The following is a 15835-nucleotide window of genomic DNA, read 5'->3' on the forward strand; positions in this document are numbered from 1 at the left end:
TTCAGAGCTGCTGGAGGTTTGGTTTAGTGAGAGCAACGGAAGAGGGGTAGTCGTGCAGGTTACGCTGAAAGCAGGTGGAGAAGACTTTGCCCCTTCTACCTCTTCACCTTCTCTCATCAAGTCCTCAGAAGCCATCGGGCTGGCCACAGAGTTCTGCTGAGTTGGCACAGCCCACAAAGGCAACGTGACCGAGTACAATGAGCGCACAGCTCTGGATCTCCACTGGCCCAACTCCAACTGCCCCTTGCAACCTTCACACTTCTTGTGAGCACTTGACAATATACTTGCCTTTGATATTTCACTGACCTCATATCCTTGTTGGCAACAAAATATTTTAAACATAGAAAATATTATGGGGAATGGTATAGGAAATGCCCATGTATGCACCACCTACACTTAACAAAGGTCCTAATTTTTGAAGAAGTATTTTTTCTTTGAAGAGCTATTTTCTCTTTAATTGTCTCTTCCATGTTTGAGCTGCATTACCTTTCATTTTATGAAAGCTCAAGTGGCTTCCGTGGACAGAATCTGGATGTGTGTTTTACCCTAAATTGAACTAGGAGATACCATTGCTGTGTAGCTAAGGGTATAGATTGTGTTAATATGTCAGAGTCAAAGTCTGCATTCCTGGGCGTGGCTCCAGCTGCAGAATCTGGCTTGTGAGGTTTAATCAGCTCTGTTTTCCCAACTCAGGTTATATGATGGTCGACGGCCTGTGCTGGCTATCACGGATACAGACATGATCAAAACAGTGCTAGTGAAAGAATGTTATTCTTTCTTCACAAATCGGCGGGTAGGCATCCATTTTTGAAATTTAAATATATATATTTTTTATTTTGAAGTACTTACAGACTCACAGGAAGTTGCCAAAAAATGTACAGCAAGGTTTCTTGCACACTTTTTCCTGTTTCCCTGAGGGTAACATCTTGCATAATGTCTTGCGTCACTGTAAAGTATATTCCTGTTGTTATATTCATAGGAAATTGACCTTGATACCATCCACTGAGATTATTCAGATTTGTGCAGTTTTATATGCCTTTTTTCATGTTTGTGTGTGCATGGGTGTGTGTAGCTGTATGCAGACTTATCACATGTATATTCGTATAACTACCAGCACAATCAAGATACAGAACTATTCCATCACCATGAGGCTCCCTCTTGCCTCTTATAGTCACGTTGTGTTGCTTGTCTTTTCCTCTTGAAAGGCTCCGTATCAGAGAAAAAACTTGTTTTTATTTTCAAGAGGCAACCTTATCAATTTTCCCTTTATGGATTGTGCTTTTATAGATTGTCAATCTAAAATTTTTTTTTCTAGCCCTCCTATGTTGTTTTTGTTTTTCCCTAAAAGCTATATAGTTTTATGCGTTTAAGTCTATGATCCATTTTCTGTTCATTTTTGTGTGTGGTATGAGGTTTAGGTCAAGGTTCAATTTTTTTGTATTGTGTTTTTTCTGTTATCACATATTGATTGTTGTTACATAGAAATGTGGTTGATATTTGTGTATTAATCAAGTATCCTACAACTTTGCTGAAATCACTTATGATTTTTAGAGTTTTTTTTTATGTATCCCTTGAGATTTTTCCACACCAACAATTGTATCACCTGAAAATAGGAACCCTTCTAGTTTTTCATATACAGTATTTATAGTGGATTGAATTGTGTCCCCCCCCCAAAACTCCCTAAAGCTTGAATTATATCCCCCAAGATTTTTTTTTAGATGACCAGTAAGGGAATCTTAACCCTTCATTTGGTGTTGTCAGCACCACACTTTTCCAAGTGAACTAACTGTCCATCCCTACAAAGGGATCTGAAACCTTGGCCTTGGTGTTATCAGCATCACACCCTCCCAAGTGAGCCAGGGGCCAGCCCTCCCCAAGTTTTGTGTATTAGAAACTTAGTACCCACTGTGACTGTTAAGAGGGTGTGAGACCCTATTATGGTAATTGAAAGGTGGAGACTTGAAGAGGTGATTGGGTTGTAGGACCCTGCAGTCATGAATGGATTAAAAATGATGGTCAGGGGTGTGGTTCTGAGGGCTTTAAAAGAAGAGAGTATGTCTCTCTTGCTCTCTCTCTGCTTCCACTGTCTTGCAATGTGAGACCCCTGAGTCACTGTCACTACCACCAGATGGACTTTGGACCTTCCATCCTCAGAACCCACAGCAATAAATTTTGTTTTCCTTTATAAATCACCCAGTCTCAGGTATTTCTGTTATAGCAACAGAAAAAGGACTAATACAATATGTATGCCTTTTATTTCTTTTTCTTGTCTTATTGCACTAGCTAGGACTTCTAGTATGATGCTGAATAAGAGTGGTGACAGCAGACATTTTTTAATTGATCCTGACATTAGGGGGAAAGCAGTCAGTCTCTCACCATTAAGTGTGTTTGAAGCTGAAGATTTCCTTCATACATTGTCTTTATCAAGTTGAAGAAGTTTGTCTCTTTTCTTAGTTTGTGAAGTTTTTATCATGAATGAGTGTAGAAAGTATATAGTTACAAATATATATACATTTTTAGAAGATTAAAGAAAGTTTCAAGCAAGTTGAGTTGATAGGCCAGTTCCAAAGTTGGAAATATAATTATCTTTTTCTTTTTCCTTCTGTAGCTGGGGGATAAAGTAAGGGAAAAGGACTTCCATGTAATTGCATTATTTGTTCAGAATCTTTTAAGTATTAAGTACTATTTCAAAAAATAACCATATCAAGGCATTCCTTTTTTCAAGCTGCTCATGCTGTTGATATATGTGAAAATAGAACTGTTCTGAGGTGAAATACACTTTGTCAAAGCCATCAGACTATCATGGTATCTGTCAGCAGTCCCTCTCTATTTTTTGCAGCCCTGGAGGATGTACTAAATCTTTTTCCTGTCTATACCCCTGGAAGAATAGCTTTCCTACCATACGGTACATTTGCACTTAAGAGGAGACTGCAATATAAAGGCTGGAAACCATACCAGGTAGCCAGGTTTCTCCTCCACACTCACAGGAACCTAGGCACTTGGGAAAAATCTTTATTGAGCATTCAGCACAGGACCTGCTAGCTAGTAGCCAGTCACTAAATATCTGTTAAATAAGCATTTGACAAATTTTCTACATCTGTGGAGACCTCCCAGACTCACGTAGGGAAAAATGTCCTTTGCTTTGGACTTTAGCCTTTGGGTCCAGTGGGATTTATGAAAAGTGCCGTCTCCATATCTGAGGATGAAGAATGGAAGAGAATGCGAACGTTGCTGTCTCCAACCTTCACCAGCGGGAAACTCAAGGAGGTAATGAAATGAGAGGACTTTTAGTTAGAAACATAAGGAATGACTGGGGACAGGGAGAAAGTAAATTGTCCATTTCCAATGGGTAGTCCCCTGAGTTTGAGCTTCCTAAAAATGGTCTTTTATCTTATGCCTCAGAAGGAACATTATATAATTTATTATAAAATGTCACTAACTGTTCCATGCTTGGGGCAGCCATGTGATTTTGGGACTTGAGAGTCTGCATTTAACTATGGGTGGTGTTATGTTTTGTGCTTAGATGTTTCCCATCATTGGCCAATATGGCGATGTGTTGGTGAAAAACCTGAGATGGGAAGCAGAGAAAGGCAAGCCTGTCAGCATGAAAGAGTAAGTAGGAGTGCAGCCTCTGGGCTTCTGAACTGTGTCACAAAATCCTCCAGCTGCGTGCCACAGAGCTGAAATTTCACTGAAGTGGAATTTCTTCAGTGAACAGACAAAAGCAGGTGTGTGGTATTACAACTCCAATGGGCCACCCTAGAAGGGATGGCTCACAAGAGAAGGCAGGGCAGCCAGGGGGAGAAAGGGTCTTCTCCTCTGTATACAGGAGCCAGGATTTCATTGTCAGCTCATATATTCTGGAAGAGGAAATACATAGTTTAGAAAGAAGAAACATGACCATACCAAAGTTTGGAGTGTTGAGGGTATGGAATGGGGGGAGGGGAAGGCACTTGGTATATTGGCAGGCAGGCGGTGGGGCAGGAAAGTTACAATGTGGAACTTAAAACCACTTAAATCCCTTCATGGCTTTGCTGAGGATTCCAGCAAAACACTAAATATTAAATCTTCCCACCACGTCTCCTTCCTCCATGCTCAAAAGAGAGAGGGATCTTTAAAGGCTATGGGTAGAGCAACCATATCACTTATTGTCTAAGCTAAGATATTTTTGAAGTATGCAGAAATACAGCTGTAACTGGGGACATGTTGACTCTTAGCTATGGGATCCCCCAAATCCTTTTTGGAGTGATTTAAAACTTTTTTCAAAACCAGGAATATTCTTAGTTCTTACATTTTACAGAAATGATTCTGCCCTCAGGGCTTTCTCAGATACCTGCGGTTGGGGAAGAATGGGTCCTTCAGTAGCTTTAACAGGAAGTGTAGAGTAGGAGAGATTGTGTTTCTGGTCACTCAGATCGGAATGATGCTGTTCTGTAACTTGCTGAGGAGAAATCAGTTCTGGGCATAGACTGTGGTGAGGTAAGACCCAGCCGATGTCACCTTTCTTGAGTCCCCTAGGAAGAGTTAATCATTCTACTCTCATCCTGCTGAAGTGTGGTGCTTGCACATGAATCGTCATTCCCACTCAACACACGCTACTGTAATTTGTCTGATTATGGGTCTGTTTCGCTCTGTGACTAAGCTCCTTGAGCTCAGAGGTGAGTCTAGCTCATCTTATTGTTCTTGTCACCCCTAGCACAGGGCCAGCTACATCACTGGCACCTGAAAAATGCCTCATGAGTGAGTGTGACAAGAGCATAGACTCTTCACATGATCGAGCAGATCTGAAAGTGTATAGCACTTTTCCTGTCTTGCCTGGCATATAAATTTCCACATACTTCTTGCTGCATATGTAGTAGAAGGATGGAAAAGAGGTGGCGATTTTAATTTTCCATGTCTTCTCTCCTCAGCATCTTCGGGGCCTACAGCATGGATGTGATCACTGGCACGTCATTTGGGATAAACATTGATTCCCTCAACAACCCACAAGATCCCTTTGTGGAAAAAGCCAAGAAGCTCTTAAGATTTAATTTCTCTGATCCTTTATTTTTATTAATTGGTATGTGGACTATGATTTCTCTCTCACTTTAAAAAAGGAGCTTTATTGAGATATAATTCACATATCATATAATTCACCTACTTTTGAAATTTACAATTCAATGGTGTTTAGTACATTCAAAGATTTGTGCAACCATCACCATTGTCGATTTGAGAATATTTTTGTCGACTCAGAAGCCATGTACCTTTTAACTATCCCTTCCCTCAACCCTCCTCACCTTAAGCAACCACTAATCTACTTTCTCTCTGTACAAATTTGCCCATTCTGGAACCTTTATATAAATGAAATCATAAAATATATGGTCTTTTGTGACTGTCTTCTTCCATTTATCATTAAGTCTTCAAGGTTCATTCATGCTGAAGCATGTATCAGTATTTCATTTCTATTTATGGCCAAATAATATTCCATTGTATAGACATACCACATTTTGTTATCCATTCATTAGTTGATGGACATTTGGGTTGTTTCCACCTTTTGGCTATTGTGAATAGTGCTGCTCTAAACATTCATGTACAAGTTTGTTTAAACACCTGTTTTCAATTCCTTTGGGTATATGCTCAAGAGTGGAATTGCTTTGTTATGTAGTAATTCTACATTTAACTTATTAAGAAGCTGCCAAACTGTTTTCCACAATAGCTGAGCCATTTTTCATTTTCACCAGGAGTGTATTAGAGTTCCAATTTCTCCACATCTTTGCCAATGCTTCTTATCATCTTTTTGATTATAGCATTCTAGTGAATGTGAACTGGTATCTCATTGTGGTTTTGATTTGTACTTCTGTAAAGGCTAGTGATATTGAACAATGCTGGCCATTTTTATAACATTTTTAGAAATGTCTGTTGAAGTCCTTTGCCCATGTATAGCTGAATTGTTTGTCTTTTTGTTATTGAGTTGTAAGAGTTCTTTATATATTCTTGAAACAAGTCCCTTATCAGACATATGATCTGCAAAATTTTTCTCCTATTCTATAGGTGTCTTTTCACTTTGATAGTGTCCTTTGAAGCAGAAAAGTTTAAATTTTGATGTGTACAATTTATGCATTTTCTTTTTATTGCTCGTTCCTTGGTCATCAAATCTAAAACTCAAACCTGAGGTCGTGAAGATTTACACACTTGGTGTTCTTTAAATTGTTGTATAGTTTTAGTGTTTATGTTTAGGTGTTTGATCCATTTTGAGTTAGATTTTGTATGCAATGTGAGGTAAGGGTCCAGCCTTATTATTTTGCATGTGTCTATCCAGTTGTCCCAGAACCTGTTTCAGTATTTGATGAGAAGAATATATTTTTCCCAATCAATGATCCTGACATCTTTCTCAAAATTCAGTGAGTCATAGACACATGGGCTTATTTCTGGACTATCATTTACATTCTATTGATCTTTATGTCCGTCCTTATGCCAGTCCAAAATCGCCTTCATTAGAGCTTTGTGATAAGTATTGAAATCGCAAAGTATAGTGTCTTTTGAAGATTTTTTTTGCCTATTTTGGATTCCTTGAAATTTCATATGAATTTTGAAATCAACTTGTCAATTTCTACAAAGAAGCCAACTAGGATTGTGGTAGGGAATGCATTAAATCTGACGATCAATTTAAGGAGCATTGCCATTTTAACAATATTAATTTTTTTGATCCAGGAACATGGGATGCTTTTTCCATTTATTTAGATCCTTTTAAATTTATTTCAACAACAGTTTTCAGAGTATAGGTTTTCCACTTTTGAAAATTAATTTCAAAGTATTTTATTATTTTTGATGCTATTGTAAATGGAAGTATTTTTTAAATTTCACGTTTGCATTGTTTATCGCAGTGTATAGAAATACAATATATTTTGTACAATGATCTTGATCCTGAAATGTTACAGAACTCATTTATTTGTTCTAATAGGTGAATAAAAGTGGTGAGAGAGGAATCATTGTCTTGTTCCTGATCTTAGGGGAAAGTTATTAAGCTCTTAAGTATGGTGTTAGCTACAGGATTTTTTTATAAATGTCCTTTATTAGGTTGAGGAATTCCCTTCTATTAGTAGTTTGTTGATTGTTTTGGTTTCACCTCTAAATGGTGTTAGATTTTGTCAAATGCTTTTTGTGCTTCTATTGAGATGATTGTGTGGTGTTCGGTTTTTCTTTTATTAATATGGTATATTACACAATCTTGCGTTTTTAGGATCAACTCCTCGTGGTTATGTATATAATTCTTTTTATATGTTACTGGATTCACTTTGTGAGTATTTTGTTGAGAATTTGTGCACCCATATTTATAGTACATATTAATCTCTAGTTTTCTTTTTCTGTGATATCTTCGCCTGGTTTTAGTATCAGGGTAACCTTTGCCTTATGGAATATTTTGAAGTGTTCCTTCCTCTTCTACTTCTAAGTGTTTTTAAAGGGTTAGTATTAGTTCTTCTTTAAATATGAGCATATTTCAAAAAGCTTTTGGAAAAACAGAATTAAAAGATAATAAAAATCATCCCATGAACTTTTTGAAGTGCCCTTATATTTCATAGAATGCACCATTGAAACCATGTGGGCCTGAGCATTTCTTTGTTGGTAGTTTTGGATTACTAGCTTGATCTCTTTAGATGTTGTAGGTATATTCAGATTGTCTATTTTTTTTGAGTCAGTTTCTGTAGTTTGTGTCTTTTGAGGAATTTGTCCATTTTATCTGAGTTTTCTAATTTATACAATTGCTCTAAAAATACAATTGTTAATAGAGTCCCTTTCTAATTGTTTTTATTTTTTAAATATCAGTAGTAATTTTCCCTCTTGTGTTTCTGATGGTAGTAACATGAGTCATTTATTTTTTTACTTGGTCAATCTAACTAAAGTTTTGCTAATTTTGAAGATAATTTAAAAGAACCAGCTTTTGGTTTCATTGATTTTTTGGTGTTGTTTTTAATTATCTATTTCATTAATTTCTACTTTAGGCTTTATTAGTTTATTCCTACTGCTTGATTTAGATTTACACTGCTCTTCTTTTTTTTAGTGTGTCATGGTTTAAAGTTAGATACCTGATTTAAGATCTTTCTTTTTAAAAAAGAAAGACTTAGGCATTTGTACCTATAAATTTCCCTCAGAGCATTACTTTTCTGACATTCCATAAGCTTTGGCAAATCATGTCTTTATTATTATTTTTTTTTCATCTCAGTACAATTTCTAATTGCTGTTTTTATTTCTCTTTGAAGTATTGGTTATTTACGAGTGTATTTAATTTCCACATATTGATTAGTTTCCCAGTTTTCTTTTGGTGATTTATTTCTTGTTTCATTCCATGCTAGTTGAAGAACATGTGCTGTATTATATTTATCCTTACTACTGTTTCTTGAACAGCAAAATTAATTAAAGCAGCAGACTATGGCCTGGTTAATGCAAAGATACTCTAGTCTAATGGATAAAAGACTAAGAGGTCATGGATTTTACTCCTGTATGTTTGATCACTCCAAAGAGGCAGAAGGGGTCCCTGATCTCACTGCTACAGTGGGGGCCGCTATGTGTGAACATGCCCTTGCCCAGCCATTGGCCTGGGAGGCTAAACAAAGGTCATAGAAGGAAAGGCTTCTGGTTGAGCTCCCTGGTGTCTTTTAGTTTTTTGATTGGTAGAGAAGATTATGATTGCTCTAGGTAAATTTTGCCTTTTCACTATAATTTCCTTTTTCTCTTTTCTTTTCCCTACAGTACTCTTTCCGTTCCTTACTCCAATTTTTGAAGTATTAAATATCTCTATGTTTCCAAGACATGTTACACAATTTTTTAAGGATTCTGTAAAAAGGATGAAAGAAAGTCGCCTCAAAGATAAACAAAAGGTAAAATCTGGTGGCAGTTACATCAAGATGCTCTTTTTCTGATAGTTTATCGGGATGTATACCTATGAATTGTGTACTTCTCTTTACACAAAAGTTAGATAGAGAACTCTAAAAAGTAAAAGGTAGATAGAGTACTCTAGATTTAGAGCAGGAGCATTTTTACACTTGAGGGGCAATGAAGAGGTGGAGGTTGGGGAATGAAATATGAGAATGAGACTGAGAAACAGCATTTAAAATGTAGTAATAGGCATGAGGATTGGTATGTCATGGCATAAATACTATTGAGAGAAGAACTTTACTACTTCTCTTTCCTTCATAATAGGATCAAAATTACTGTTTAAAAATTATTTTAGTGGGGCCGGCCCGGTGGTGCACTGCTACAGTGCGCCGCTTGGGAGTGCGGTGGCGCTCCCGCCGAGGGTTCGGATCCCACATACAGACTGGTTCCCGCTCACTGGCTGAGCGAGGGGTGGGCGCAGCACCGAGGGTTGCGATCCCGTTGCCAGTCCCGGTCTGGTACGGGCGCGACACTGAGGGTTGCGGTCCGTTGCTGGACACGAAAAAAAGACAAAAAAAAGGGAAAAAAAATTATTTTAGTGATATTATAATTTCCTCAAATCATAGATGGGTAAAGAATCATTTCCGTTTCAAGCCTCTTCTTTTACACACTCTCCAGTGGAAGGCCTGTTGAGACAGCCACGCTGGTGGAGTACAGTCTGTGTTAAATTTGAGACTCTTATGGCCTGCAGTGGGCATGGGTCTTCTGTGGGCATCGAGCCTGCAAGCTGGCTATCCCAGCTTTGCCTTCATGAGGCTTGGAGGCCAGCACAAGGATGTCTGCAGGTCAGGCAGGCAGGATTGGGCACCCCAGGTGTCACTGAAGATTGTATAGAGTCCTGGGAGGGTAAAGTATTTGAAGATGCTTGCACAAAAGCTGCCCATGAGCTCTGGAAATGTCAGGAGATTGAGCCATGTGGCCATTGGTTAAGAATTTAGGCCGTAGAACAAAAAGGGTTGAAGTGTGGGACTTCTTCCTGAGGAAGCAGGTGTGACAGGAGAAGGAGAAGGCAACTGTTTGGCCAGGAAGCTATGCTCAAAAGCCAGAGAAGCTGAGGAGCAGGGAGAGGAAAGACCAAAAAGTTGTTAAGCACAATAGATGGATTCTCTCAGGGAAACATCCCAGTCTCCGAGATTTGTAGATGGATGTTTTTGTTCACTGATGACTCAGGGAATACAAGGTAGACTTCTGCAGTTCAAGTGACAATGTTCTCAGAAGGAAGGTGAAGGACTGTGCTCCTGATTCACTTCGGACTTTACACGTGACTTTCTGTCATTGAAACTTCTCTTTCTGCTTCCAGCATCGAGTAGATCTTCTTCAGCTGATGATTGACTCCCAGAATTCTGAAGAAACGCAGTCCCGTAAAGGTAACCAAAGAGTGCTTCAGGGAGCTGCTGATAGGGAAGCTCGAGCTAGAGGGTTGTTGTGAGAAATGTGCAGGAAGTTTTCCAGGTAGATGGGAATTTCTGCCAAGTTACAGAAAGACACACATTGGGATGTTACTAATGGTAGCCAGAGGCATTTGCTAGAAGCACACAGGAATAACTATGTTCAGAGGTTGAAAGGCAACCGTAAACAAGCACTTCATGGCTGGTAGTCAGCCAGTTGTCTGTGAATCACCCACATGAGAACAAATGCCGATTCTCAGTCTCATCCAGTCCCACTGAACCAGAATGTCTGCCTTGAAACTTGCAGCTAGACGTCAAATCAGGAGGCACACTCTTCCCAATAGTGATGATATTAAATAAGAATGCTTTGTGAAAGTGTGTCACTAGCTTAATTTACTGTAAAGTTCTGTTTTTCCCTTTGTAATTAATAAGTACCTCGTGGGGGAAACCTTTGAGACTGTGTAAACATCCTGTTCCTCTTGCAAGTTTTACCTACGAGTTTTATCATTCATGGATGATATTTGAGTGAAACCATTATGATCATTACAAAATGATAACTTTCTAATTCCAATTTCTTCTACAATTATGAGTTGGCATATCATTGTAAGAGAACATTTTATTCTTCCCTATTGATTGATTGACTGGTTGATATCACTGTGATCTTGTATATTACCAGTTTACTCTCTTACTATCACTATTTATTACGATGCCCAAATTCTCACAGGTTTGTCCAGTAGAAGCCCTTTCAAGCAACGTCCTGAGTCTTTCTTCTTCTTTTATTTTTTTATTTTTAAAATAAACGGTACTGTTTTAGAGCAGTTTTAGTTTTATAGCAAAATTGAGGTAAAGATATAGAGATTTACCATATATCCCCTCCCCCTAATGTGCTTTGCCTCCCTGTGAACATCCCCCACCACAGTGGTACATTGTTTACAGTCAGTGAACTTACTTAACACATCATTAATACCCCAACTCCACAGTTTACATTAGAGTTCTCATTAGAGAAGGGCCAATGACCTTCTATGGAGTCATTCTGTCTTCTGCTATTTTAGTGTCATTTATTAGAGTACAGTCAATCATCATTCTTCTAGTTTTATGCCTCTTTCTGTAGTTTCTGTCATCCTGAGATCATGCATTTTGAAGACTTGTGTTTCAATGTTGTACTACTTGATGCCTCTCAAAGGTGTTGTGTGTTCAACAGGTTTTGACAAATATAAAATGACACATATAGACTATCCTTATCCTGTTCACCTATGACATTTGGGGCACTTTCTTGCTTTCTGGTGCAAGATATTCCCTCTTTATCTTCTATTTACCCTAAACAGTTTTTAAACCAGCCATTTCTCCAAGGAACCCTGGTTCCTTTTAGTGAGAAATTGTATTTAGACACCAAAATCTGGGAGCCAGTTGTGATCATAGCTCCTGGTGTTTCTTTGCTTCTAGATCCTCCAAGTGAATCAGCTAAGAAATGAAATATTTTTATACAGAACTGAGAATTAGAAATATTTCTAGATCTGGGCCGGCCCCATGGCTCACTTGGGAGGGTGCGGCACTGGTAGTGCTGAGGCTGCATGTTCGAATCCTATATAGGGATAGCAGGTGCGCTCACTGGCTGAGCATGGTGCCAAGGGTTGCGATCCCCTTACTGGTCAAAAAAAAAAAAAAAGAAATATTTCTAGATCTATCCATATCTAGTAATATAAACAGGCTCTCTAGTGCTCCTCTCAAAATGTAATTCCCCCATTTATAGCCTATTTCTGTGACCTACATAAATACTCATAAATAAATAAATAAATACATAAATATATGGTCAATTTCAAGCTACCAGTGGTTTGCCAACCATGTAACAAAATTCCCGAGTATTTACCAATTGCTTCTTGAGAGCAGGGATGGGCTGGTTCCAGCACACCAGTATAAATATGTCTATGTGTACATCTACTTCTACCTGCAAGGAGTCTTCAAAAAGTTCACAAAAAGATTCACATTATCTTTTAATTCTATTTTTCCATATATATATATTTTTTTTTCCTTTTTGTCTTTTTTCGTGTCTGGCAACGGATCGCAACCCTTGGTGTCGCGCCCACATCTCGCTCAGCCAGTGAGCGGGAACCGGTCTGTATGTGGGATCCGAACCCTCGGCGGGAGCGCCGCCGCGCTCCCAAGCAGCGCACTGTAGCAGTGCACCACCGGGCCGGCCCTAGACCAACTGATTTTAGACCTTCTTTTCTAATACATTTAAAGATGTAAATTTCCCTGTGGGCACTGCTTTAGCTGCGTCACCCAAATTCTTATATATTATGTTTGTGTTTTTCCATTTAAAATATCTTCTAATTTTCCTTGTGATTTTGTCTTTGACTCATGAATTGTAGTACAATACAACTTTCTGCATTGAAGAAAATAGTCAATAATTTCACTGCTCAATACAGTAACCAGTAGACACATAGAGGTATTGAGCACTTGGCATGTGACTAGTGGGAGAAGGAATTTGATAGTTGAATTTGCCCAGAACAGCATGACAGAAGTCATCACTGGTAGATCAGAACCCAGCAGATCTTTCTCACACTCATTGCAGATTGTTTTTAGTTCTGAATTACGTGGTTGGGTGGGCAACATGTTTATTTCAGTGTTCTAGGTATCTCAAAGTCCTAATTCAGTCCCAATCAAACAGACCAGTTCCTGACCATGCTTAGCATCTCTCAGGAAAAAAATCAAGAGAGAGGCCAACTTATAATCATAGGGCTGTTTTGTGAGCATAAAGTAGGGCAAAGAGAGGGGGCATGTACGAAGGGACATGACATTCAGGCCATGATTGAATAAGTATTGCAAATTTGACTGACTGGATGCTATTTTCTGTATTTTATGCTGGCCAATGCCCTTCTACACACTTATTCTTTCTTCTGCAGTTTTCATGCCATTCATTAGACTAAAGTTCATCATTCTTCTAGATATTCATATATTCTACAGACAAAATTTCTGTCATGCTGAGATTTGTATTTCAGACTTCTATTACCCAATGCTTCTCAAAGGTGTAGCCCATGCTTCTCATGCTAGGTTGTGCACACTAATCACCACATCTTGTGAAAGTTCAGATTTTGATTTGGTAGTTCTAAGTTGGGGTTTGAGATTCTCCATTTATATTAAGCTGCCGGAGGCTGCTGATGCTGCTTGTGTATGGGCCATACTTTGAGTAGCAAGAGTTTATCTGTAGCCCGATATTGTTTCCTTAATTTCCTTCTAACATGTTCAGATGAAAGACTCTTTAATGTTGCTTACACTTAAGCCGTAGTATTTCAAGCTCTCTCAAAGTTTTTCAAGCTGTATTTTAGTTAGAATAATTTAAATTATTCCTGGGGCATGATGCTACCCCATATTTTACTTGTGCCTAAAATACTTTTACTATCATCTAAGGGGCATACTAGGAATACTGTGTATGTTAGACAGAAATGCTACTCTTGGAATTACTCAGCTATGTTGATTGTGAGGCTAGCATCTTGAGTAGATGGGCAAGAATTGTATATACCTTGGGGGAACTGAATTAAAGCAATTTTGCCTTTTTCTGGCTCTGTAAAGTAGACATCAGAGTGAGAACCATTCCTGGTGTGACTCTGCATAGTTCTTCCATTTTTTCCAAATGGATTTGGGAGCTTCATTTGGGTTTCTCTTCATCTAAACTGCAATGTTTTTCATTGACCTGCTTTACCTAAAATATCTTTTCCTCTCCTTTAGTTTTGTCTGATCTGGAGCTTGTGGCCCAATCAATTATTTTCATTTTGGCTGGCTATGAGACCACTAGCAGCACTCTTTCCTTCATTATGTATTTATTGGCCACTCACCCTGACGTCCAGCAGAAATTGCAGGAGGAGATTGATGCAACGTTGCCCAACAAGGTGAGTGGATGATACCTGGAGAAGGAAGGACGAGGTGAAGCCTCAACAATAATGCCTATTCATCACATCCTATTAGAGTTTTTGCAAAATGTGTAAGCATTGATTCTTTCACTGGCACTATTTAGGAAGGATGTGAAGAGAAAAACAAAGGGAGAAACGTTAGTAATGGATGCTACTCACAGAAGTGTAAGATCTCTGTAAGACAGTGCTGGTCCTGGTGTACCAGTTTCACAAAGTATATTTTATTTTTATTTTTTTCTTGTGACCGGTAAGGGGATCATAACCCTTCGCTTGGTGTAACCTGCACTGCACTCAGCCAGTGAGTGCACCGGCCATCCTTATATAGGATCCAAACCTGCGGCGGGAGCGCCGCTGCACTCCGAGCACCACACTCTCCCGAGTGAGCCACGGGGTCAGCCCTCAAAGTATATTTTAGCTAGAATAAGTTAAATTTTTCCTGGGAGTAGGGAATTTCACTCTACATCTGTTACCATAATAATACCAAGTAAAAAAGATCCTCAAAACTGCAGGGGCATCTAACAATAGGCATTTATGGCTCAAGTGTCTGGATAGTTAGCTCTGTTGCTGTTGCCTGGACTTCTTGCCCTGGTCTCCTGTTGTCTGATCAAGGCTGGCCTTGGCTGAGATGGGCAGGCAGACTCAGCTCTGCTCCACACATCTCTCATAGTCCAGTCACATAGTTGGTGATGAAGAAGCCAAGAAACAGATCAGGTTGTCTGGCTCCTAAGCCAAACTCATAACCTCTACGATATTGCCTCCAATATAACACCAACTGGTAGCCATGCATTGCCTATACTGCTTTCAGCACATCTCTCATAGGCCAGTCATATAGTTGGTGGTGAAGAAGCCAAGAAACGGATCAGGTTCTCTGGCTCCTAAGCCAAACTCATAACCTCTACGATTTTGCCTCCAATATAACACCAACTGGTAGCCATGCATTGCCTATACTGCTTTCAGATCTCTGCTTTAACTGAGATCCTTTGGGCTGTGAAGAGACCCAGCCTGTTGGGCTGGCATGGCTGGTTTGGCTTGAGGTGAACACAAAGGGATTCTCCTCAGAGCTTACAATCAAACCCTGAAGCAACAACTGGGAGATTGTTCCAGCAAAGGAGGCTAGGGCTGAGTGGAGGTTTCCTATCCTCTTTTTCTTTCATTTTACTAGAACTGAAATTGTGTGTCCTAGGAGCATCCAATTGTAACCTTCTTTTGTTATATTTGGGATAGAAAGGAACTAGTTTCTCCCTAAATTATTTGTAGAGTTTTCATACAATATAGTGTTTCTTTCCAATTTTTTTGTTTTTATATACATAAAAATTAGAAAGAATTAGCAATGAGGATTTTTTTTTTTAACTAAAAAGCCATATGTGGAATAGGAAACTTTCTCTGTTTCTCATGTTCACTTTCTTTGGTATAGACATGTTGATTCTCTTTTGAAAGGGGACAGTGACTTTGGCATAGTCTACTTGAGAGTCATGTTCATAATCTTTGGGTCATATTTGTTTATCTGAGAAAGAAAAAGCAGCACGTGCTAGTGCTAAGGATTTCAGGCCCTGGTAGAAGACTGTTCAAAGGTCTCCCATATTTATAACTACTCCATACATCTCAATGGGCTGTTGAGCATATCAA

At 38.9% G+C, this 15835-nt stretch overlaps 1 protein-coding gene across 1 annotated transcript in view; it reads left to right on the top strand.

Annotated features, from left to right (window-relative positions):
- LOC103606317 (cytochrome P450 3A21-like) overlaps nt 1-15835 on the top strand; it is a 36070-nt gene that overhangs the window by 6761 nt on the left and 13474 nt on the right. The window contains exons 4-10 of the mRNA XM_008590934.1: nt 694-793; nt 3154-3267; nt 3524-3612; nt 4911-5059; nt 8728-8855; nt 10214-10280; nt 14028-14188. Coding sequence (XP_008589156.1) covers nt 694-793; nt 3154-3267; nt 3524-3612; nt 4911-5059; nt 8728-8855; nt 10214-10280; nt 14028-14188 — 808 coding nt within the window. The remainder of the gene's footprint in view (nt 1-693; nt 794-3153; nt 3268-3523; nt 3613-4910; nt 5060-8727; nt 8856-10213; nt 10281-14027; nt 14189-15835) is intronic.

Source organism: Galeopterus variegatus, unplaced genomic scaffold (genome assembly GCF_000696425.1).
Source record: "Galeopterus variegatus unplaced genomic scaffold, G_variegatus-3.0.2 Scaffold6475, whole genome shotgun sequence".
NCBI lineage: Eukaryota > Metazoa > Chordata > Mammalia > Dermoptera > Cynocephalidae > Galeopterus > Galeopterus variegatus.